Here is a 26,218-nt window from a genome sequence, read left to right on the forward strand (position 1 = left end):
TTGCCATACCTTTATATCTGCAGAGTAGCCGCCTAAAACTTGATACGCACTTTTTTTCAAGCACTAAGGAACTGCAGAAGCCTCCTGGATACATGAATATCTAGATAATTGGGCACTGCTCTAAAGTCTCCTTCTGTAGGGATGTGTGTATAGACAGTCACTGACAGGAGAATGAGTGGGGCTAGAAATACATGTTGCCAAATTAAGCAGATGAGCTGTGCCAGGATTTGTCCCAGAACAGTGAATTCGCTTCACTGGGCAAAACACACATTGCCTGTTGTCCAGCCCATTGATGTTGCAGGACAACGGGCAACATGTTCTCCCAAGACTTGAGAGGCCCCGTCCTCTGCACCTCAGGGATTCCTGCACAGGGTTGGGCCCCTCAACCCAGGGAGTGCCTGCCCAGGTTTCCCTGCTTACCGAGATGTGCCCCTGGGATCTCCAAGATGCGTCTTGGTAAGTGGGAAAACCCTGATTTTTTTTTCCTGGTTACAAAGGAAGTGTGCCCCAGAGATCTCTTGGTAAGCAGAGGAAGCTAGGAGGGTTCTTCCAGGGCTTGAGGGGCCTGATCCTGCATGGGAGTTCCCACAATGCACAGGATTAGGCCCCCTCAAGCCCCCAGAGCACTGCTCAGGGCATCTGGAGATCATGGGCAGTTCTAGGCTGCTGGTGCTCTTGCACTGTAAAGTAAATAGCAACATAAATTGATACCACCTTCCTTTCGGCCACACATTGCATGCATCTGTGGTCTATCAAGGAGTTTGGACACCTGTTTGCTTGGACTTTGTGCTGCCATAACATTTTCTAATGGTGGCACAAAAATGATGAAAGGTGACATCTGTTTCCACCCTGAGTTGAGAGGTGCTGTCCCTGTGCCTATCCACATCCTGTCTTCCTCCTATTCTCCTTTGGAAGTACGTGTAATATAATTCTGAAAGAAAACTGAAGACCAGAAGTATGTATCCCCTTAGTGTGGGGTTTGAGGCAGGGTAGAGCTATGCTGTACTTTGTGTATACTGCTGAGGCAAAATGACTCCCAGTGCTTGAGATGCAGGCAAGCTTACATTCTGATTTGCATATGAAAAACATATTGAAGAACTTCAGGCATTGGTAAGTTAGTTGCATTTTCTTATAAGTATCCCTGAAGATGCTGCAAAATTTTCAGGTTGCCACACAATACATCATCAAAGTGCCACAGAATCAGGGAAGCTGGCTAAAGAATATTAGGCCATTGCTTATACTTGCAACAATCCGAGTCTTTTCTGTGCTATCAGAGAAATATTCTTATTTTTGTCTGGCTAGAACATATGCTGAAAATGTTAAAAAATAAAGATGTACCAGTAGAGATTTTTAAGGAGGCATATCGACGGATACCAATCTTACTTCCGATATGCAGTCCGGCAGCTTGAAGATCTGTGTCCACCTGGTAAGTCTGTTGTGGTGAGGGGGGAGGGAAGGGGCGTGGGGGGACAGATCAAGGAGCCTGTGGTGAGGGAGGAGTGGGGCTGGGGCAGGGGTAGGCACTTGCCTGGGCAGGCACTTGCCCAGCCAGGGCGGGGCAGGACAGAGGTGTGACTTGTCTGTGGGGGTGCAGCTCCTGCCTCTGCGTGCATCCCTGGAGGGCATGGGGTGCAAGTGCTCCCAGATCTGTGCAGGGTGGTGCAGGGCGGGCTGCAGATGCAGGCTGGGGCTGCGTGGGGATCTTCCCAGCAGGGCCTGGGCCAGGCTAGGCTGTGCTTGGGGCAGGTAGCAGTGGAGCTGAGAGGAGGGTTACAGGGGGGGTTGCAACCATCCCAAAATTCACCGCAGACCCCTCCCTCCCATAGCTCCCCTCCCCACCATAGCTCCCTCTCCCGGTGCTGCCACCACATGCCCCGAATGCAGTCCGGCCCAACCCTGTCCCCCAGACACCCCTCCCCCTTCTCCTTCCACCACAACAGACTTACCAGCTGCATGCAGCTCTCCATTCTGCTGGGCTGTGCTTCTTGCTGCCTACATGCAGGGCTGCAGCGGCACACATGCACAGGCATTTATCAGCCAAATTATCGGCCACATCAGGCCGATTTCTGATGCAGTCAATTTTATTTATATTGGGACCGATCTGATGTCGGACTGATATAACGGTGCACCTCAAAAAAAAAAAAAATAAAGAAGAAAGAGAAAAAGATGAATAAATCATTTTAGCTTGCAATTGAAAGGCCATGCATTTATAATGTAATCCTTTTTAAATTTTGCTTGCAGTTGCTAAAACATGTTTTTTACAGAATGGGAGAGAAACGTTCCTTAAGGCTTAAGTTTGTTTGTTTCTTTTTTTTTCTTTTCCTTGCCTGCCTCTGGCCGGATGGGACTGCTGGCATGTGCTCTGGGAAGCTAAGCAGGCCCGGGCCCAGTTCATAGCTGGATGGGAGACTGAGTGAGAGTCTTTCTTTCAGCTTGCAAAAATTTTCCTCAACTTTTAGGAAACATTTTCACTATTGGTTTTCTGTACCAGAGAAATGAAAGAAATCAATAACTTGCTAATTAAAATTATTTCATATTTTCACATCTTTATTTTGGTTTCAGTTGATGTGGTTTGCCTTGTTTACTTGAAAACCTTGTTGATTATAAAAGAAGATATTTTACATTAAACTCTTAAATCAGTGCAAGTCATTAAAAAGAATAATTTTTAGGCTTTAAAGGATACAAAGTTTTAAAAAATAAAGCTTTCATTTTTATACTAGAAGTTTTGTCCTAAAAGTAAGGAAATGTCCAGTCAGATTTCTAAAATTAGGAATAACTAATGTTCTTCTATATATTCCAGCTTCAAAACAGTTTACAAACATTTACTACTAATATAAGGATTTAGAAGAAGAAAAGCACTTAACACAAACTCCAAATAGTGGCTACTTAAAACTTTTAAGGAGGCATTCTCAGCAAGTGCATAGCTCATCAGCTCCCTTCCGCAGAGACTACTTATACAAGGGAACAGCCAAACCATTAGCCACATTCACAATATGAGCTTTGTGGTCACGCAACTGTAATTCTATGGATGAAGGAATGAATTACCAGCATCCCATGTGAGCATGGCGCTGGCAGAGCCATGCTTCTCAAAGATACTGATTCACTAATCTCCAGTTCCTTACATACAGCTGCAAAATGGTTAAAAGGAAAATGGAATAATTGATAGGATTCAAATTAAATTACATAGAAACTAGAGAAATCAAGTTAAGTAAATAAGGAAACCTTATATTTTAATAAAGCATTTTTATATATGTCTAATCTGGCATGAGTAATTTACAGTTGACAATGGAAAGCATTTCTGCGATCAGTTTTTCACATTAAAACATAGTTATGGTGTCAAAAGGTCCAAAGAATCTCTTGGGTACATCATTGCTATTCTGAGATGTTGAATCCTTGCCTTTTTCTTCTGCTGACTTTGTTTTCCTTTGCTATCTTTCAGGAAATTGCCTCCATAGAAAATGTTTTTTTAGATTTTAAGATCTGGTCCCCTGCTGTTTTATCACTGTTTTCTTAAGAGTGGCTAAAAAAGCCTGGTGTTAGGTGCAAAAGCTTATGGCACAGGCCTACATTGCATGCAGGTTGTTGCATTTTTAAAATTCATGTCAACATACTTTGATTTTCTTCCACATGCAACTGAAATGTAAGAAGAATTGTTAGTATGCATTGTCTTGGCTTGAAATACCTTTGAAATCATACAAAGTAATATCTATAATTTACTGCTTTTTTAAAACTGAAAATTTAAGCTGGAATTGGTGTCCATCCATACCCTTTTTGTTTTATACTATATAGCTGTCCACATTGAACAAATGCTACTAAATTTAGAATAATTCAGGGAGAAGAGAACTATGAATGAATGGCATTTTAAAGTAAAATATAGATTGTCTGATGTGCATTTTTATGTAACTTTAGTTATTAGAAGATTTAAAAATGAAGCTGGGACAGGCCAATTAATAATTATCCTATAAAATGGATAATTATAAAATCTAATGAAATTGGGTAGGTACTATTTCCCAATCTCTCATGAAAGGGCTGTGAATTAGTGCACATTGCACTTTATATTGGGAATATCTTATTAGAAACTGGCAGTAATAAGAATTACTGCCAGGCAGGAATTCTGTAATTATTATTTTCTAATCATGCAGTGTGTATGTATGCCTGCATGTATGTGGGTGTGTCTACACATTCATTAATGCACTTTTGATATTGCGCATTAAATTTAGTACTTCTAATGTGAAGAACTAAATGCTCATTAGGCTGCCCTAATGTATAGTAGCAAAAGTGCATACTTTTTTAGTGACGTTTAATGTGCAATAGCCTAATATTACTGCACATTAATATATTAGCAGTTTTTGCTGTGACACTCCAATGCACAGTAAAATAGGATACTGTGCATTAAAGTGCACGTGTAGGCATGGCCAATGTGTTTAAAAGGAAAGACCAAATCCAAACCTAACCACTCAGCTAATGTTAGGATGACTACAAATATTAAAAATAGCCTAAAAGTTCCTTCTCTCTCTTCACTTGTTTATAGTTGTAGATATTGCATGTTGTTTCTCTTGTTGCTAACGCATAATAGTGATTAATATTTCACAATGGAAAATATATTTCCATTTTATATATTCTGCTTGTCATTTACTGTTCATCAGACTACCACTAGATGGTGATAAGTGATTGTGCAATATTAATAACTTTAGGTAGTAAGTGTTGCAAGGAAACTTCTTTCTATAAACTGATTTACCTCTGCTGATATATGGAAAAAATTACACTGACAATATTCAATAAATGCACATACAAATGGATGCTGTGCATGCCACGGTCTCTTTCCTAACAAAATTCTAGTTTCCAGTGGCTTAAAAACTTATTTTTGTGACATTTGACCACTTTTGTTTGTATATTGTTTTAAATTGCATTTTACATTTAAATTGCATTTAGACAGTTTTTTATCACTTTACAGTAGATGCACTGCCTTTATACCATATTTGTTAGAGATATTTGACAAATATTTGATGTACATATTGATATGTTAGATACCCATTGATACCATGACAGTAAACTCCTGTATCAGACCTAGTACTCTTTCCAGAGTGGTATCAGAGCTGACTGACAGTATTGTGATTCAGTTGTAGATATATTGTTTCCTTTGATGAAGTTCTAAAATCAGATATTATGTTGCTTTGGTCTTCTAGAGCAAAGGTTGGAAACCTTTGGCCCATGGGCTGGGTCTGACCTGTGAAGAGATTGATTCTGGCCAGTGATCCTGTAGTTTACCGGCTGCGCTGTGATCCCCTTTTGCAGTGTAGCCATTGTATCTAGGCCAGATTCTGCCTTCCGCATCTTCTAACGGCTGGCTATTTCCCTTGATGTAGGCTCCTGGGGAGGGCTTGGTGGGATTCTGGCTTTGTGCAGAGTGCTGCTACCCCCCTCTCCTCCCTCCACAGCCTGTACTCACTGAATTAGCCACCCTTGTCTCTCACCACTTCTTTATCATGTTTCATTGTCTGCTAAGAAACGGTGATGAGAGAGATGAGAAGAGCCAATCCATCCATTGAACTTCAAGTTAGATGAAGTAAGACCAAGATGAAGAGAGGAAGAGGAAAGATGGTTTTCATTTAACTCTGGTGTCAAAAATCCTGCTGCAAAGAATGTTAGATAGTTTCACCATCCAACGTAACTGCTCATGTGGCAGTAGCATATTTATGAAATGGAACAGCAAAGAACAAAATAAAGAAATAGTAGATGGAGGAGAAAGATAAATGGAGAAAAACAGAATAGAAAAGGGATACCTTAATGTTCTTGCGAGTGTGCAATCACCTAAGAATGAGTCTTTTGTAGGAAAGATGTGCAAATACCAATGTATACACAATAGAAAATTGGGCAGTGAGAGGGGTATAAAGAATAATAATTCATTCCTCAAAGGTGTGAAGTGATGTAAAGGAAACTCAGGATCATGGTTACCTTTTGGATAATTTTGTGTATATTCTGGCAGTTGTGGTCCCTCTATTAAAATTATTTAAGATTTTTTTGTTAAAGTTTTTTGCAATCAGTAATGTATATAAAGATTCTTGGAGAAAAAATTGAGAAGCACCAACATCTTATTTTTTGGAGAGGGCAAATTCATCATAGGGGAAATATTTGAGTTAGAGAAGTATCTTATCTTTGCTTCCTCTGAAATTCTGTTTAGATTTTTGTTGAACTATAAACTTTTGAAAATCATCCATTTTTTTCCTGTCATTTTGGGTCAGGCTAAACAAATTATTAGTTAAAGGGGAAAGAATTTACTGTACAACAGTTGCTCTGTGGTTTATGTGCCTGTTCCTACCCTGCAGTAAGTTAAAGCTAACCCACAGCAACTTACCCTGAAGAAAAGAAAGGTGCCTTTCTGTGGGTTAACTTTCTCTTAGTGTAGGGGAACAACAGGAATATTGGCAGTTCTTGTGGAACAGCTTATGCAGGCAACTGACTGTAATTTGTTCATTTGTTCATACCTTTATATTTCTCAGGAAAGTTTTGGCAACATGGCAGCATAATTGAACACATTCTACCCTAAAATCAGATCTGCATTAGTAATGGCAGCACACACTGTGCAGGGGATGCATGGGAGCAGTTGGGTCTGGAAGGGAGTGATCCAGGAAATGATCCATCAAATGCAGCACCTACCCTCAATAATGGATTATCCCTGCTTTGAGGATACACCAGCCTATGACCCTAGCTATCCATTCTCCCTCCTCACAGAAAAGCAGGTTGTGTTGGCTGGTAGTTTACATATTTAGTGTTGTATTCCAGTTTAGATACTTTATACTGTAGAATAATTTAAACCCAAATGAAGCTAGAAGAATAGTTGCACATCATAAATCCTTTTTAAAACCCTTTTTTCTCTTAAAAATCTAGGAGATTGGATTAAAAACTATTAAAAGAACACTGTGTAACCTTCAAAATGAAGCACTTGAAAGTTAGGATATTCCATAGTTATGAGGTTGTCTCTCCATTTTTACCCTCATCTTATGCACATTGATACAGCCTTTAATTGCATGGTCATGTGATTTTTTTTTTTTTCCCCTACTGAACTACCAATATATTCCCTGCACAAGAATATCATACTTCCTGTTGTCATAGATTTTTGTTTTTAAACTGGAGAACAGAGAAGTTTTACAAATTCTGAACAGCATTATTATTCTATAAATGAGTGTTTTTGAATGTTCAGCTGTAGTTCTGATACATGATCTTCTTTTCACTTCAGTGTTGCTCCAGATATATAATTAAAAAATTAGTGTTTCAATATTGAAGTCTGAGCCAATAACAAGTCAAATGAGCAGTGTATGTGAAGTAACAACCCTCTCTTGCAACCTCACTGCTTGGTACAATGAGATCAGACCACCTTACACCCCTGACAGACATTACACTTAAGACATGACACATTCAGTTAATGGTGTGATAAAACCAGAAATAAGTCACAAACCTGTTACACAAAATCTATATAGTAACTTTGTGGCTGGTTCTTATCACATTTTTAATTGAACGTGTAGCCGATGCTCAGCCTCTGGAGCAATCGGGATTCTTTCAAAACTGCCGCATGCTCAAGAAGCTGGGAGACCCTGCAGCTGATCATGGCTTCAAGCCAGGGCAACACACCATGCTCTCCCACAGCTGGGAGCCCCTGTCCAGGTGATTCGGGTGCTCCACTGGTGGAAGCCCTGATCAGCTGATGCAGCTCCCAGCCCTGGGACACACAGCATACTCCCAAGGCTGGGAGCCAAGCTTGCTACTTGCTAGTACAGGGGGAGCATAGCAGGAAGCACGACTGTTGGGATCCTGCATCAGAGCACCTTTACTTTAATGTCTGCTGGGGTCTTATTGAGAGAAAAGTTCTTGGGACATTAGAAGAGAGATTCTGTTCTTTTGACATAGTGTATTTGTAAGTTATTAACACTGCTTTTTGTCTGTTATTTTGTTTTATCTATGTGTATTATAAATTCTACAGGGTTAGTGTTTGTTAGTATAACCCTTAAACTTGCACAAGGCAGGGGGGTACTGATCACTATCCTGTTGTGATGATAGTACCTCTTATGTATATTAATTTGTGACACATGGTGGGATCTATCTCTGTGAAGTCTGCATCTGTGAAATGTAGCAACACCTTTTGCCAATTGCCTAGTATTCATCTGAGGTGGTTTCTACCTCAAGCATATTTCCTTAAATTTCTGACAAGAGGCAGTGGCTTGGGTTGTAGCCGTGTTGGTCTAAGGACATAGGCAGACAAGGTTCCTTGGGTGAATTTGATATCTTTTAACAGACCAACCCACATAGTTGGAGAATAGTTATTAAGCAAGCTTTTGGGTTCAAAAACCCTTCGTCAGGCTCAGGAAGCTGCAGCAGTTGGTGTGTGCTCTTCCTGGATGGAATGAAAAGTAAAGAAGCCAGGGGCTGGGCTGGGGAGTCAGTTGCCCGGCAGATTATAATGTATCAAAAATCCAATGCCTATGTTTAGTCCATGATCTCTAGTATCCAGGAGGTTGATGAAATGGAGCTCATAGGCTCGTCTCTGGGAAGTGTTCTGTTCAAGCAGAAAATAATATTCAGACATTTAAATTTGAAAACATTTCACCAATGGCAGAGTTCAGTGGGAGGGAATACTGAATCATCTTTTCATACTGCCAGGAACCTTTATGTTAAATTAATCAAAAAGGACCCCTTCTCCACCTGGCTTCTCCCTTCCCCCCTCAGAAAAAAAACGACAACCAAAAAAGCAGCCTGGAAATTAGTAGAGCTGAAGGCATAACTTACAAATGAACAGAAAAGGTGTTTGATACTTATAAGATTAATTTAAATTATTGCATTATATGACTAGTCTAAATATAAATTTATAATTATTTTGCTGCTACAAAATGCCACAGACAAATTAATAGGAATGAATATCAACACCTGAAGTGGAACTGCAGTGTTTAAGAATATCAATATTGAAGGTTATCATTTTCATATGACACTAAAATTAATGACTACAGAATGAGTACCTATTAAAATATCATTTTGGAAACGATAATTTTTCATTCTATAACTTGTTGTTAGAACCGGTAGAAGCAGACTTCATGAAAATTCTTTAATGCTGTTTACACAGTACAAACATGCCTATGCTATATGGGCGGTAAACTCCTTAAGCCTCAAGGGCTGGATGAATGGCTCAGGGCCAGTCCATAGACTGAATCAAGCCTGCAGACCAGCCTCATATGCCAGATCCACTGCACTGGGTCAGTCTGGGGCAGGCACTGTATGCAGCATGCACCTTGGACCAGTCCTGTGCTCTGCATGCAGCGTGAATCCTGGACCAGCCATACATGTCCCATATAGTACACTAGCCAATTGCCCCTCAGGAATGACGGGGTGTGGGGTGTGGGCAGGGACAGAGCGCCGCCACCCACCACCCTGTGCTGCCACCGCCACCTCCCAGGAGCAGGAGGGGGTGGGGGGAAGCTTGCCCTACCATCCCCCTTGGCCAGCACCCCATGCCACCACCACCTTCAGGGAGCAGGGCTGCCCCCCGCCCCCCCCATCCCCGCTGTCATGGCGGCGCTCCACTGTGCTGCAGCCTCCTGTCCAGAATGCTCTGGTTGTTTCAGTCAGCATTGTGATTGGCTGCCGAGACAACCAATCAGAGTGCGAATAAAGCATTATGGACAGACAGACTAAGGCTTTTATTATATTAGAATGCCTGCCTTGGCCCTGTGTGCTGATCCAGTACGCGTTGCATGTGGCGCATGGGTCCACTCAGACTCATGGGCAGCACCATAAGCCAGGTGATATGGCTCTATGAGTCAGATACAGCTCTATGGGTCAGATCTGTCCCACAAGCTGGGTCTTTGACACTGCTGCTATATTAGATACTGATTATTCCAATATGTGTAGTCAAGACAAGGAATATCATCTCCACTGCTTTTGCTTGAGCTTTCAGGCTTACATGTTGTCTACTTTTCTTGCCTGAGAGAGGTATCAGAGATAGTGGATCAGCAGTCTCCTCTACTTTTCAGTGGTAAGATAAGTAGATCAGATGCAATGGAGGCAAATAACATGACAGTGCAGCTCTATCTATCCTACATGCAGCAGTACTTATCACTAGAATGAGCTTTGATGAGACTGGCTTGTAGATGAAGGTTATTGATTGCAAATAGGAAATACCAACTGGGTCAGAATGCTGCAGGACCAGCTATGTTGGCTACCTTGAACATATCAAAGCTGTTCTATCTTCAGCATGCTCAATGGCCTGGGCACAAGATGTCTAGGAGATCATTAAAACTTTGAAATGCAGACTGTGATCAACAATTTTGGCACAGTAGAAATCTCCAGAACAATTTTAAACCTGGTCTTCGCAGGAGATAGAACTTTCCCTGATGCCAGCACATTATGAAATGCTCTCTCAAAAGAAATAAACACTGTCACACATCTTAGTACTTGCTATTTTAAGTATATTTCTTTGACCTCGTCTTCACTAACACAAATACAGGGTGTGAAAGACAGAGGGAGAAATAAACACTTAAAATTCTATATTTCTCCTGCTGGAGAGAGGATAAGAAAACAAACATGCAACGGACAACTTGTTTAAGGTGCAATTGGAAGGGGTTCAGTTACTATAATGATGAGGGTAGTATAAGAATCTGTATTAAAGGCAATAGAAAGCTGTGTGTGAAACAAGGTATGTGGTTTGCAAGCACTTAATTTCTTAGATGAAAACCTAAAAAAAAGCGTAATCTTTTTCAATAAGGCCTTTTCTTTGCATGTTTTATCTGCATATTGCTTGTTTTTCCTGAATGTTCAGTTTTTGTTTTTTACTCTGCAAAAATATTTTCTTTTTGTTTTAGTTTTCCGTAACTCAAAAATAGCCTGAAACATTAGCCATAACCTTAGGCAGAAAATAAACATTTAATATTCAGACCCAAATCTGAATTATTCACAGCTGTGGATAAAAAAAAGTCAAGGTTATGGTTAAAACTGTTTTGCAGCCTCTATTCTGAGTCGTCATTTGCAATATTCATCATACTTTTCAGTATTTAGAAAGCAAAAGGACAGTTATATTATTAGCTACAGCTCAGGGGATAGGTGGATCACTGGAGTACCAATGACCATTAAAAGGCATAATTTGTGATTTTTGTAAAAAAAGAAAAAGTTTGTTTCTCTTTGTTAGGGATCAACCATACCCTTTATTCTCTGTGAATATTGTTTAGTTGGTTCAGTTGATGTTGATTTTCAGATCGAGTCCCGCTTATTCTATAACCAGAAGGATATTGGCTCCAGTGATAAATTTTGATTATATTAGGCAGAAAGTTAGAATAATGATTAAATCTTAATCTAGGCTTCTGGGTGCAGACACTCATAACTGTTGAACTGTTCTAAAATGTCACTGATTGGGAGCCAGTTCACAATTGTTGCAGAGCAGGGTATAGACACACACAAGAATTGAACCATTCCCAAATGTCAGTGATTGACAACAAGTGGGTAAGACACCAAGGGGGTGAGAGCGTGAGTAATCAGTCCAGCATACCTTGCAGTGTATATATATGTGCATGCATGCAGGGGAGAGTTTCCATAGGCTGAGGGACATGAGGGGCTATGTTTGAGAAGGGAGTGACATTGTTAAAAAGATAGTTTTTACTGAACAAACAGTGCAAGGGAACTGACTAAAATGGTTTTAAGCTACCTTGGTACTCATCTGGTAATGAGCTACACCAGCAGTAGTTTAACTTAGTCCTGGGTGTGCGGGCCGGCTCCCGGTCCCGTCCTCGCTGGACGCGAGCCGGGCCCGTCTGTGTGCATGCGGGCTGTGGCCGGCAGCCCGGGCACGTGGGGCCGGAGAAAAGTCGTGGGATGGAGTTGTACGCTCGAGCTAGAATCAGTCATGGAGGCGTAATGGTTGATTGAAAAGATTATTTACTTACACCGGAGATGGTCGCGGTGCAGGCTGGACAGTTTCTCAGGTACAGCTCTGTTTCAATCCTCGTTGGACGACTCTAAAACTCGGTTCCCAGGATCCTCGGAGTGGTTCAGACTCCGTGGTGTCGATAACTGGGTTCTAGGGTAGGGATTCGTCTGGGCTGCGATCGGTGACGGGGAGAGGCTAGAGGCCGTCGGTAAGTGGTGCCCCGGAGTTTGCTAGGCTCCGGGGGTTCGGCAATTGGAGCCTCTATCGCCTTCTTAAGAAAGACGCGCTGGGTTCGAAAGGACCCACAGCGCTTAGAGATCCGTCTCTCCGTCTCTCTCCATCTTTCTCTCCAACTTGGGCGGAAACCACCCAAGCCTTTTGTACGGCTAGCAAGCCAATAGCTAGCCGCCACGTGTGCCTAAATTAAGACCGGCCAATAACGTGGCTCAAATCTCAATACAAATGGCGGGAAAACTCCTTTGCAGCGTGCATCACTAAATGCAAGAGTAATGCACAATGCAAAGAAGGCTACAGAACGGTGGGAAACACTTTTCTGCACGCGGGTTCTCCATAACAACAGAACACTCTGTCGTGCAAAAGAGCTCCAATTCGGCGGGAACATAATTTAGCGGTGCCGAAGCACACACAATTAAAAAATCCACAACTTTGGGTTGTGACACTGGGGAGATTCAGCTTAAGTTAAGGCAAACTCCTGGGACTACGGTCTACAAGGATTTTTTGTAATGTTTGTACGACTGCATCTTCCCTGGCCCTGGCATGACCCTTCTGTTACCACCATGCCTTCCATATACAGGGTTTGCAGTAGGCAATCCTTAGTCTAATAAATACCTTTTGCAGGGTCTGCACTGGGGTGGATTGGTGTTGTACCAAGTGTTACCAAATTTGCCCATTACTTTGGGGTGTGCTCATGTATTAGGGATAGTTTCTAGGGTCTTGGTGATTCTGTCAATGTGCTGCTTGTGTTACTATACGGAGCTGTATTTCTCCCTTCTGCAAGCCCTCACCCCCAGTGGAGCTATCTTGCAGGACTCAATCTCAATGGGACTGGGTTCCTCCAGTCACCAAATCAGTCATACACACAAACACACACAAATTAACGTGACACGCCTGACCTGGCCGGGCTGATCAGCATGGACAGGCTGACACCCTCATATGCCAAGAATCAGTTCATAAGAGCAACAATAAAATGCAGTCAGACACAAGCATACAGGTAAACAGAATCCCTCTGAATCCGGCTGGGTGTCCAGCTGACACCCTCATGGGCCAGCATTCAGTTCATAAGGGCACGTCTGAGTCAAACTGGGTCAATCAGCCTGTACAAGCTGATCCCCTTATGTGTTTCAAACTCAGCACGTCCCAATCTTTGGCCTCTTGATGAGCAGACCCCACAATAATTTGGGCTTCACAGGGATCTTTAGCATAGGTAAAAGAAGCGTTGCTGCAGAGCACGGGAGGAAAGAGAAGCAGAGAAGGAAAAATATACCCAATTACTACCAGTTTGACTATAAAAGTTATTTATTGCTAAGCATATGAAAAATATAATAGTACTAGTAGTAATAGACATGCAAAAGAAAAACAAACACAAACAATGACAATACTACCCTGGTTTCACTAAGTATTTGGGGAAACTTAGCTCAAGCTTAACTGATACAGTTCAGGTTCAGAAGTTTATGCCTAGAAAGAAGACAGAGAACGCTGGGATCTCACCTAGTCCACGGTACTCAGGCTGCAAAGCTGACAGGCACAGTCCATAGCACAATCCTTGAAGAGAGAGATGATCTGTTCTTCCAGCGTCCCAAGAACGACAGGGGATGGTGTCAGCACAGGGGTTTTCTTCTTCTCCTTCTTTCCTCCTGCTTCTACTTCTTTTCCTTCCTTTTCCTCTTCTTCTTCTCTCCCTCTTTTGGACCATCTCAGGAAACTGATTGATAATCAGGAAACACTTAAGATTAGGGAGTAACCCAAATACTTGGGAGCCAGCTTGAAATTCCTATGGGTGGCAGATATACTGATGGGATATCTCATGGTTTCTTCAGGAACAATAGATAGCTTGCAGCATCAGGATTTTGGATTTTTACTTGTTGTGCACAAGCCTCAGCTTAGCATGACTTTTCCAGATCTTACTATAGTTTTTTAACAGACTTAAAGCAATTATTGGGGTGCTCATAACCTTTTGTGGAGAGGACTCCCACCAGTCGTCTTGGGAAAGATATGACAACACCTGTAATTAGGGCTCCAGCAGGCTGGATGCTGTGATGAACCCTTAACCATTGTTCAAATGTTGCCCATACCCCCTCTGACTCGGTCTCTTGCCTCAGCATTCCCTAACCCGGCAACCGAGTTTTAGTCAATCAAGTTTAAATAGGCCTCCCATAGTGGGACCGGGGAATGTATGGCCCGAGATGCCTATTAAACTTAGAGCTGTGCGTGTGTGTCGGGGGGGGGAGTCCTTAGCAAATCCAGATTAGAACTGGTCTGATAAATGCTGAGCTGGGTGTGTGTGAACATGGGTTGATTAACATTGGAAGCACAGATTCCCCATCATGCAGCGCTCTTCTGCTTCTCTGGTCCCAGAATTCACTGCAGTCTCTGCTTCAGGCTTTCTGTTTTCCATCTCTCATGTAAATGAATGGTCATCTGGTTCTATCTCGGATGTAAATGAGACCTAGGGCAGTTGATTCACTCTTGTCACCCTTATCTGGTGAGGGTCTTAGGTGTGTCTCTCACTGCATCTTAATCAGTTTCATTTAGGTAGAGGAGGGGAGGGAGGGAAGGGGGGGGGTGAGTCCTTTGTGAGTCAGACAGACTGCATCCTGTGCCCCGATTGCCCAAGAATACAGAGCTGAGACGTAACACAAGTGACACCCTCTTTTGCAACTGAAGCTTTCAGGTCTCCCATATTCCATTCCCTTTCCCCCCAGCATACAGAGGCTTGGGCAGGGGTGAGGATCTCTTCCTGTTTGTAAATTCAGCTCCTAAGACAGAGTTTAGTTAAAACTAACCAAACAAAATTTTCATCTGTTTCTATGTTGTAAGGGCAAAATGAGCACAAATATCCCTAAGCAACTGGGAAAGGGTCATCTATAAAGAATAGAACATCTTTGTTTTTAAGCCAATTAGGATTATTGGTTCTATTTCTAGTCCTCCCTTTTAGAGGAGACCTTGAGAGGCTCTCAGACAGCTTTTTGGCTTAGTAGTTTTGACTTTAAGTACTATCAAATTTAATCTAATAGTCATACCACTGAATTGTATCTTTGTCCAAGGAATTTCTTTCTGGGCTTCCCTTAGGCAAGAGATTCTAAAAAGCCTTGTACTTTTCTACCTGTGTATGAAACTTTACCTGCAAGCATTTTATAGTGATCACAATTATGTTGAAGTTACTAGCACAGATTTCACAGTACCTAGTAATAAAAACTACAGGCATATTTTTTTAAACCCCAGGTTTATAAGGGGTATGTTAGCTCCTAAATTAATATTTAAGTGCCTAAATGAGAGTCCTGATTTTCAGAAGAGCTTGAAAACCCACTATCTTTTTAAAATTGTTTGGGTCTGTAAATGACGACTGAAGAAATCCCTCTCTCTTCCACTTGCTTGGGACAAAACCAGTGACTGCTGTATCTCCTGGGTCTCTTCTTGGTACTGGCTGGTCACTCAGGTGACCTGGCCAGATAAAATTCGTAGAGGGAGGGGAGGGCTTTCCTCTTCCTACTGCGGGCATTTTGAAAAGCCACAAGCAACATGCCCCCAGGTGCAGCCTGGATGATTCTTTGTAAGTAAAGACCGAAATTAGCCAGAAGTCTAGAAATAAGTATAGGTAGGCATGTCTTAAAAGGATCATTGCATCCAATATCTGCAAGACTCGATTTACTTTTGTTTGCTCAAAAGGTATTCTAACTTCCTTGTTCTAGCCCCTCTTCCCCTCCCACTCTGATCAATAAAGGTATCGGGTTAGAGTGTTCCTGGCTGTGGATTACTGGGGAGAGGCAGGCCTTTTGCTTCGGCAGCAAAGTTGGGCTTGGCTTTTTATTTTTCTCCAGTACCTGAGGCTATCTTTGGATGCTTCGGGCTGACAGAAGCACCGCGAAATATTACTGTGGTCAAAGCACCCTCAAGGCTTGCTGAGTCTTGTGTGCCCTGGTCTGCACAGAGCCCTAGCAGAGACCAGTGCCTAGGTGGTGGCATTGTTACCCCAGGCTTGTAGATATTCTCCAGTAAGGGGGCCGGTCGGCTGTAGGCTCCCCAGGGGAGACTCCCAAAGCATGGTTTTGGGCCTGGCACAGTGAGGCAGGTGGCTCTGCATAGTAGCATCCCACACCGTGCCGTCACAACAACCACCTTTGGAAATTAGGTTACTTTTATTAAGGTAGCTTATTTAATTCCAAAAAAGGTTTAGCTGCCTTGCTAGGAAAATACCTGCTGAGAGTCTATGAAGACCAGATCCTGAGAGCTGGATGCTGTTTTACAGCGGTGCACGACATAACAGGTTTTATGAATCCATCCCCAAATTTTCAATGGTATGTGCTTTCCAAAATTCATCTTATACAATCCTGTTAGATTTACCTATATGTTTTCTACTTTAATTATATTTATTACTGAATGAATAAGATGAGTTTATTAGGACTTAATATATTATCTTGATAAAAAAATTAATGCTTTTCAGAAGAGCTTGAAAACCCACTATCTTTTTTATTATAAATTAATGCCATATGTGTTCATAGCATATGAAGACAAATCAAACTGTTTATATCAACAAGTTATGTATATGAATGTTTATTGGTTCCCAAAATGTTGGAACACATTCTGCTGATTTTTGTCTAACTTCTGCATGTTGCATATGTGTCTCCATCTCTGTACTATGTGTATGTTTTATCTGGAGCTCAGTTCACATGTCTACATATTATTTTCTTGGCACACTAGCTAGATCTGATGTCCAACTCCATGGAGAGGTTCTGGTACTTTTTAATTAACTAATTCTTCTTGACATGCATTCCCTCCTTTAAAATGTTTTTCAAAGATCTCCAGGCTTTATTTTGATATTAATTGGAGAAAGACATGTTAATTATGACTTCAGTCAATAGAGATTCACATTCATCACCCTTCACTCTTGCTTCTTCAAGGTTTTTGATAGGGAATCAATGGAAACTAATTATGTAGAAGAAACTACAGTTTCAGAGCTATGGCTTTTTATATAAACTGAAGGTGAACATTGGGTTCTTTGAGGCAGTGGTTTTTATTCTTCTCAGAATGTTTGTGCTTCAGTACCCATATATACTTACTGCTTGAAGTACCATGGTTAATTCTAAGCAGACTTCTGTGTTTTTCCCTGTGATTCTTTAATTGGGAACTTAATGACATTTTAGAAAGACCTAAATGTAAAATATTTATTGCTTTTTAAATATTTTATATTTCTATTGAACATCAAATTTTGTCTTCCTTTCTTAGAATCGCCCGATGCTGATATTGCCATGGAGATAGCCACATCAGAACAGCATGTTTCTGAAGCAGTATATGATTGTGTTATTTGTGGACAGAGTGGCCCTTCTACTGAAGATCGACCTACAGGGCTAGTTGTGCTATTACAAGCATCTTCCGGTATGATAAAAGGGATTTTGGGAACAGCTAATGTTTTAAGAGTGCTTATCTACTACTGCTTGACTAATGTACTTTAGGGCTGTGCAAAATCTCGCCGGGTGTTTCGATTCAAAACTGTTTTGATGTGTTTCGAGCTTGAAACAGCAAAATTGACACGAAACAAAAGCCTTCTAAACAGCTTCGAAACGAAACAAGGGCACTCGAAACGTTTTGAAAGTTTCAAACCATTTTGAGCTTCGAAGTCAGGCTTGGCTTCAGCACAGGTCCCAGCTAGCAGCAGCAGCCTCCTGTCATCCTGTGCTGATCCAGGGGCTGCATCTCCTGGGAGGATTCTGGCACAGCCCTCAGCCCTCAAGGGGATTGAGGGCCCCCAGATCTGCGTGCCGGATGACAGTATACTGTTGCTGCCGGCTAGAACCAGTGGCAGCACCAGTCTTCCTGGTACAGGGTGCAGGCTGTGCCCAGCGCCGGTCCCAGGCAGCAGGAGCAGCCTCCTGTCATCCAGCAGGCAGATCCAGGGGCCCACACCTCTGGAGGGCTGTAGGGCTGCACTGGACTCCTCCCAGGGGTGTGGCCCCTGATCTACCTGATGGATGACAGGAGGCTGCTCTTGCCTCCTGGGGCCCATGCTGGGTGCAACCTGCACTCAGGGCCGGGAAGATTGGTGCTGCCGCTGGCCCCAGCCAGCTCCAGCAGCCTCCTGTCATCTGGCACTTAGATTGGGGGCCTGCCCGCACCCCCGGGAGGGCTGCAGGGACTGTGCTAGACTCCTCCTGGGGGTTCAGGCCCCCGATCTGCCTGCCGGATCACAGGAGGCTGCTCCTGCAGCCTGGGACCAATGGTAACACCAATCTTCCTGGCGCTGTGTGCCGGCTGTGCCCAGTGCCAGTCCCAGGTGGCAGCAGCCTCTTGTCATCCAGCAGGCAGATCAGGGGCCACACTCCCGGGAGGAGTCTGGTGCAGCCCCGCAGCCCTCCCAGGGGTGTGGGCCCCCAGATCTGCGTGCCGGATGACAGGAGGCTGCTACTGCCAGCAAGTGACAGTTTTGCTTGTCAGCACCTTGAGGTAGTTTTCCAGAAACCTCTGCACCTATCTCCTTGAAACTTGGCAGCCTTCATGCCCTCAGAAGGGGCTACCATCTTGCAAGTTTCATCTGAATCAGACTAGAAATAACAAAGGTATAGGCAGTTTCAAGCTTTCCCATTATAGCCTATCAGCAAAACGTCAAAACAATGGAACAGTTTCGACAAAACGAAACGGAACAATGATTTCAAAACAATACGAAACTCGAAACAAAACACTGTTACATTGAAGCGGAAGTCGAAGCGGAAAGGTGGTGTTTCGCACAACCCTGATGTACTTGGAGCTAGAGCCAGAGAATGTGAGACGTGTGCATCTACCTAGATGGTCCTCTGGAAGGTAAATCTGCAGGCTTAAGAAGCTAAATGCTTGGTAATTTCTATGAGGTTGCAGATTGAGGTTAGTTTGTGTTTGTGGCAGGGCACCTTTGGTGTTCCATAAATTGCTGTGAAGTGCGGGAGGCTGCCCGTTTTACTGCCCCGATACCAGGTGGTGCTGTACACAACCCCAACTTTCCCTTATCGCATCCCATGCCTGTTCAGTTCAGTAAAATGGACAGCCTCCCGCATTTCACAACAATTTATGGAACAGCAAGTTGTGGCAGGTGAGACTGAGTGGACTGCTCTATCTAGACAGGTGAGCAGGCTGATGTGAGACCTGGCCCCAAGCTTACCCTCTGTCACAGTGTTGCCCATTTATGCAAGAGGGAAACCTCACAATGTAAAAATAGACCCTAGATATCAAAAAAGAAAGCAAAAACACCAAAAACAAAAGCAGGGGGAGGAATATCTAACACTGTGTATTCATTCATTTAATCAGATATTACTTTTAGCACATGGTTTCTTTAATAGTCTTATCTACCATTTTTAATACCAGCAGAAACAAAGCTCTTTTTTGTGATGCACATGATGATAAACCAGAATTTCTTTTGGCAGCTTTTTATTTTTTCTCAGTTCACTGGTATATTACTGTCCATTTTATTCCTTCTCACCTCCTTTCTCTATAGTCTTGGGGCAATGCCGCAACAGCACTGAGCCAAAGAAACTGCCAACCACTGAAGAGGAGCAGATATACCCTTGGGACACATGTGCAACAGTATACGATGTGAGACTTACAACATTACAGCGGTACTTTAAAGATGTAAGTATTGATAAGAGGTAGTGCCACCCCGTTTCAGTGCTGTGTGAAAACATTAGTTGAATTAATATTTGCTAAGTTATTTAATCATTAAATTTGCTGTATTTAGAACTTTCGTTAATTCTGAATGCTGGCAAAAAAATGGTTAGTGTTGAAATAAAAATGGTGGGAAGTATTTTAATTTAGTTAAGTGCCTTGTTTTTTTAATTGAATACCTAATTCATCCTTATCCAAGGTATTCTGCATAAGTAAATGAAACCCTACAGGCTGAAATTTTCACAAAATATCCTGCAGTTTTTTGCTGAAGTAATAGTTGCCTATATCAGCAAGTGACTGATGCTAGATTCTGACGTATTAGAGATCTAGTTCTCTTTACAGAATGAGTAGAAATTACCTTGTTCAACATCTTGGAACTTACTGCAAAAGAAAGGAATACCAGTCCCATTTAGGACAGGGATTTTATTCAAGGCTAACAAGAATACACAAGAAATGTTGTCAATGGTCAGTATAAGAGACTTGAACTCAGGGCCCTCTGATTGCTAGCTTACTGCACTTTTCCTCCATACAAGTGGGTAATAATGGGTAAGAGGTTCCTTTTTCTCTTGATCTTAGCTCCATCCTACATTTTATATGTAACAGCTGGAGTCCTCTTTAATTCTCCCAGCAGCCTAGTGCACATTCCCATAATACCAAAAACAAAGTCTAAGAACTTTTTCAGTTGTTAACATTTATACCTGTTTTTTGTCACTGAACTCAACAGGTCTAGCCCAATAATAACCTTCCGTGTAGATACTGCCTTCATTATGTATGTAGGAAACTTAATTGTTAAATAAATATACAAATAAAAATATGAAAAATAAATCTCAGTTGGTGGGAATGGAAGGTAGACTTTGGACCTCCTGGACCAAATAACACCAAATTAGCTCCATGGACCATACCCCTAGTTCTCAGCTGGCATAGCAGTATTCAGGCTGGTCCAAGTCTGTGTACAAACATTCAGAAAATCCTGGAGAATTCTCCTAGGTTTGTTCTCATGGTAGAAAAACTTAACCAGAGCCACGTGTACAGACAGTTCAATCTCTAGTCCTTGAAGAGTCGAGAGCTTGCAGTGCTGACACTGAAGTCAGGGGGTGGCCCTGTGTACACATCTCATTATGTTTTTTAGGCTCCCTTATTCTGCCTGAAACAGATAACAGCAGTGAATAGTGCAGCCCTGATTGGCTAACCCAGGCAGCCCATGGTCTACCTGTGTTGTCAGCATGTATAGACATTCACTCTCCATAGAGAAACTCAGGTTGTGCCCAAGTTATTTTTCTCCTGGAGTGGCCATTTTTACTTTGGGAGAAAAAGCCAGAGTATCTGTACATTCATGTTTCTCTTGGGAGAGCAGTATCTCTTCCAGAGAAACCACAAATGTACAGATACTCAAAATTTAAACAGAAAACCTGCTTCGGTCTTAACTCTAGTACCATTGGTGGCTACCCTTTAATCTATTGGTAGCACACACTTCTTAAATAAGACATTGACATCAACCAATGGGTGGCAGCTTATTTTTTTTAATATATGAGAAGGACAGTCGGCTATAATTTATTATTTGTTTTGCTATACATGTTTAAATTTGGTGAATTTTCAGAGGGAAAAAATACCCTCTTCCCTGACTGAAAGCAAATGCACAAATGTTAGCACTAAACAGTATTACTTGAAGAAAAATAAATAATTTTAAGTTTTTTAATCTGTCAAGAAAACTTTTCTGTTTAAATAGGCTTTCATAGTGAAATATTAATTTGTAGTTTTCAATGTTATTGTTACTGAGTTAGCACCATATCATTTAGACATGTCACCTTTCATTGTAGGAAGTTATGCTAGAATCCATACATTGTTTTGTATAATGCAACATGGACACTTGTCGGGCACTCACTTTGAGCTGTTGCAATTAATACTATATTTGTTTGCCAATCTTAGAAAGAAGCAAGTTAACATAGTGAAAAGTTTGGCAGATATCTACTTGGTTAATGATACTACTCCTGGCTTTGCTTGCATTTCAAATTGTCAGTGAACAGTTATTTTTTATTTAAGTGTTTGTTAAGGAAGCTGTACTCTAGGTGCTCAGTAACTGTGTACTTTTTCTCACGACACATCTCAGGGGATTTAATGAAAAATTATCTTCTTCAAAAACCCCTTGATCTTACTGACATGTACGTCATGGTAAATTAAATCCTGCAACCCTGTCTGTGAAGCTACACTGAGTGTTTAAAAAACTTCTAGAAGATACTACAATGACTCAGAGACTTAATGCTTTCTGGCTTTCTGCTTTGAAAAACTTCTCTTCTAATTCAGACGTTAGTTGGATTAGTTGTTTCTGCTTTTAGGTTTCTAGATCACTACTGTGCTAAAAATGTCTCTGCATGAAAAAGCTAATCCTTAAATTTGTTATTGGCATAAAAAGAGAAACATCTGTTAGTGCCTTGAATGACTTGTTCAGCTGAGCTAAGCAAAAAGAAATCCTTTTGTTGATCAGCTATGCCCTCAGCAGTGGTGTCTTTCCCCTAATGACAGATACAGTAGAAGATTTCAGGAGATAGGAAGATATTACTTAAGTTGTAAAAATTGTCAGAAGTTATAAAATAGGACTTGTGTTTCTATGTTTATTTTCTGTGAGCAGAAATTTCACAAGAGATTGCATACCAGAAGGTAATTTTTTTCTTTGTTTTACCTTTTTGTTTCAAATGTTTATGCATTTATATCTTATAATGGAATCATAGAGGAGGAAGAAACCTCACAGTTTCCACCCCCTGCATAGATGCTGGGTTTGTTATTCCTAAACCATCCTAAACAAATGACTGTACAACTTCTTTTTGAAGCCTCCAGTGAAGGAGATTTGTTATTGGTCAGGAAACAGTTCCTGCCCCCTGAAAATTGCACCACAATGGTTCAGTTATTCTAGGCTTCAGAGGAGCTGGGTGGAGGACCCAAGGCTGTAATGCCTTAGTAGTTGTTGTAATCTTGAGATCTGCCAGTTGGGTAGTCTGTAGTTCATTTATTTAAGCAACAGGCTATAACTTTATTAGCTTAATACTATGTAGGAATCTAATAAACCTGCCCAGCTCACATACCAGATACATGACCCTGGGCCCATTGCAGGTTCACAAGGTTCTACAATAAACCTGGTAAGTTGAATAGAACCTTATTGTACCCCCAGTATGTAGCTTGCTTCTGAATCCTTTAAATCTGCACCCTGCTGAGTTAGGATAGAAAGGAACCTTTATTTGCAAAGACTTCAATCTTTTCCTTACAGTGCAAGATTCACTAGCTAAAATCCCAGGTCTCATTTACTTATGAGGGATGGTCCTGTTTTATCTTTGATGTGCATTGGCCCCAATATGCAAGAACAACATAAGCCATATTTTCTTTTAATACCGTATTTACTTTCACAGCTCCACAGGAAAGGTAGAAAGCTGACTGAGTTCAGCCCATTTGTCTTAACTAAAATAATATTTCTGATCCCATAAAAAATCACTGCTCTGTCAGACCTGCAGCACTGTGAAAACACAGCTCATCTGGAAGTAAGAGGGAGGATGATGGAGCTGGAAAAGCAAGGTGCTTGAGGAACATGGGGAAGCAATGGGGATAGTAAAGCTAGTCTACCACACCCTTCCTCTGTTTGGCCTCTTCTGTCTCCTTTCTATGGGCATTGCATCCCCATCCTTGCCCCAGCCATCAGCAATTTTTGCTAACCTGATGAGACACAGGAGGGGAGGCATCATCAAGCATGGGTTCTCTTCCTCCTCTGATTCTTTTACTTCTCTTCCAAGGGCAGTAGATAACATACTCTCTCTCAGTTCCACCACATCCTCTCCCTACTCCCCCCAGCCACCAATGTTCACTAAAGAGACAGTCCAACACTGTTTTAGCAGTGATGCAGACCAGTCTCATCAAACACATGAAATACCAGATTTCTTTGAACAAGGCAAATGTTTTCTGGCACTTGTCCATTGCACGACTTTGCCTAATTCACCATGCAGTCTGTTTGCTGAAACAGACAGGGATATGCTGGAAGAAGAAGCTCTTATGGTTAAGACGATAGGTTGTTCTAGGTCAAAGTTCTGTAAAGCTTTACAGGTGTCAAGTTGGAATGAGCAAAATAATGCAAAATACTAGCTGCTCAAATACAGGAAGAGACCGAGGAGCTATAGTAGCAAAAAACAGGCAACCCAGCATTGTGTTCAGGAATTGACGGTGTAATAAAACTGATTCTTAAGTAGATATACTATATGTATAATTTCTCCTCATAATTTTGTCAGTTCTGACTTAGTTCCCTAGCGTCTTCCATTGTTGTTGAGTAGCATACATGTCCAGTCACCAAACTCTGTTCTTTTATAATGCGGGCACTTGGCATTTACAGTGACTACAACTACAATGTTGCTGAACCCACGAAGTGCTGTCATCTGGCCTGTTTTTCTCTGCACGTCTACAGATTTAGCAGCAGGGGGGCAATGGCAGCCTTGCTGCTCTCCTGCTGCCAGATTTCTGAATCCATAGGTAGCCCTGCAGGCCACTTGGTGTGGTCCTGTGTGCTAAAGTGCAGCTGAGGTTGGACCAGTTTATGACTGGATCACATCTGCAAACTGATCTGACCCATGGACTGGCCCCATACCACTCATCCAGCCCACAAGACCAGATAGGTTGAGCACCACTGACTACAAAACATTACTTGACCTGGGTCAAGGGTTGATTATAAATATGTACGGCTTAAACTTTTGCATTAATTCATTGTGCCACATTCTCTTTCCATGTGTTCAGTATTCCTAACAGTATTTTAAAGCATTTAACAAGATAAATAAAGACCTTTAATTCATTTTTAAAAAACAATTGGAATTTAGCTATATAATTGTAGTCTTTTTATAAATTAAACAATTTTCTCTGTGTCCAAAACCTTATGATGCAATTACATTACTAACTCCGAATGAAATATAGTAGGCCAGTTCTTCATTGTCTTGTATGAAGAAGGGAAATGTGCACTTCTACAGCAGTGCATTATATCATCGTTGGCAATCCCTCAGTTTGAAGATGATCTCTACCACAGCTCATTGATAGGTCTTGAGATTACTTAAGAGGCCAATCCTTAAGCCACAGATCCAGCTGCAGAAGTTGCATGTCTTTCTGCAGAGTAGGCTGCAGCCTGGGATTCCTCTCCTTTTTTTTTCCTCTGTGCTCTTTTCTCTGCTTTGAGGGCAAGACACTTTACCTTAAATCTGTATAATACAGCAAACGCAAGATAGTCTTTAAGTAAAGGTTACTGTAGTGTTGAAGTAATATGTGTAGGTGTAGAAGAGAGGTGTACAAGATAAGGTACAGAAATCAAATTGGAAAAACCACATTGTGACACTTACCTGCAGTATTATTGTGAAAGCTCCAGTGCAATAAAATGTTCATGTAGCTGCATTATTTTATTCTTTTTTAATTTTATCACCATCTTGGAGGCCTGACATTTTCAGTATTATAAATTTAATAAGAGATTACAGTTGGTTTTCATTACCAAGCAGTGTAATAACTCTATAGAGGAAACATTACCTTAACTGAAAGTTCTATAATAAGAGAGGAAATATTTGGTATTGTAGTGTATGTATGTGTAGTTTTAGTTGGAAATGTGAATATCTTACTAACTTCATGTATGTATATACTATTTTTTTTTCTAGAGTTCCTGTTTGCAAGCAGTATCAATAGGCTGGGAAGGAGGTGTTTATGTGCAAACTTGTGGTCATACGTTACACATAGATTGTCATAAGTCTTACATGGAATCATTAAGAGTGAGTTAATTTCCACTTCTATAAAATATCTTTAATTGTTGGGCCTGATTTCCATTAAGATCAATGCGGAAACTCCACTTACTTTGAGTGGAAGTAAGATTAACTTATTTATTTTCATTGGTGGCGGAACTTTCCTTATCATATGTCTAGAATCATCGTTTCTTAGATTTTTTAATTATATCTTAACATTATTATTAACATGGTTTTGTTTGTACTTGACTATACTGACCTATCGAAACATACTTGACATTTCCGTAAATTAAATCACTTTGTTTAAAGAAGTTGACATTATGATTTTTCTTTAACTTGCATATCCTATATGTAGGGACCTACCAAATTCACAACTTAATGGATTCCATGAAATCCAGCAATGCCCACAAAATCCACAGGAAAAAAATCTTATGGAAAAGAAAATGCTAGCTCCTCAGCATGCTTGGCAGCTTGGTGGGGCGGTGAAGTGGGGAGAGGATCTGCTTGCTCAAGGGGCTGCAGATAAGATGGCTACTTCCCCGCCCCTTGCTGATGATTGGCTGCCAGGGCTGCCTCTCATGTGGCCCCACCACTCTCAAATAAGTGGTAAGGGGCAGGGCTGCATGACAGACAGCCCTTTCAGTCAGTCAGCGGCAAGGGGCGGGGCCATATGACAGGCAGGCCCCTGCGCCACTCCGAGCATTGT

General features: G+C 41.6%; 1 protein-coding gene across 8 annotated transcripts in view; it reads left to right on the forward strand.

Annotated features, from left to right (window-relative positions):
• Window positions 1–26,218, forward strand: part of UBR3 (ubiquitin protein ligase E3 component n-recognin 3 (putative)) — a 238,578-nt gene that overhangs the window by 131,174 nt on the left and 81,186 nt on the right. For all 8 annotated transcript variants that reach the window (XM_025206463.1, XM_014520815.2, XM_025206461.1 and 5 more), the window contains 3 exons: window positions 17,369–17,518; window positions 19,605–19,738; window positions 25,432–25,542. In XM_025206463.1, coding sequence (XP_025062248.1) covers window positions 17,369–17,518; window positions 19,605–19,738; window positions 25,432–25,542 — 395 coding nt within the window. The remainder of the gene's footprint in view (window positions 1–17,368; window positions 17,519–19,604; window positions 19,739–25,431; window positions 25,543–26,218) is intronic.

The sequence above is a fragment of the Alligator sinensis genome, unplaced genomic scaffold (assembly GCF_000455745.1).
Source record: "Alligator sinensis unplaced genomic scaffold, ASM45574v1 scaffold143_1, whole genome shotgun sequence".
Classification (NCBI taxonomy): Eukaryota; Metazoa; Chordata; order Crocodylia; family Alligatoridae; genus Alligator; species Alligator sinensis.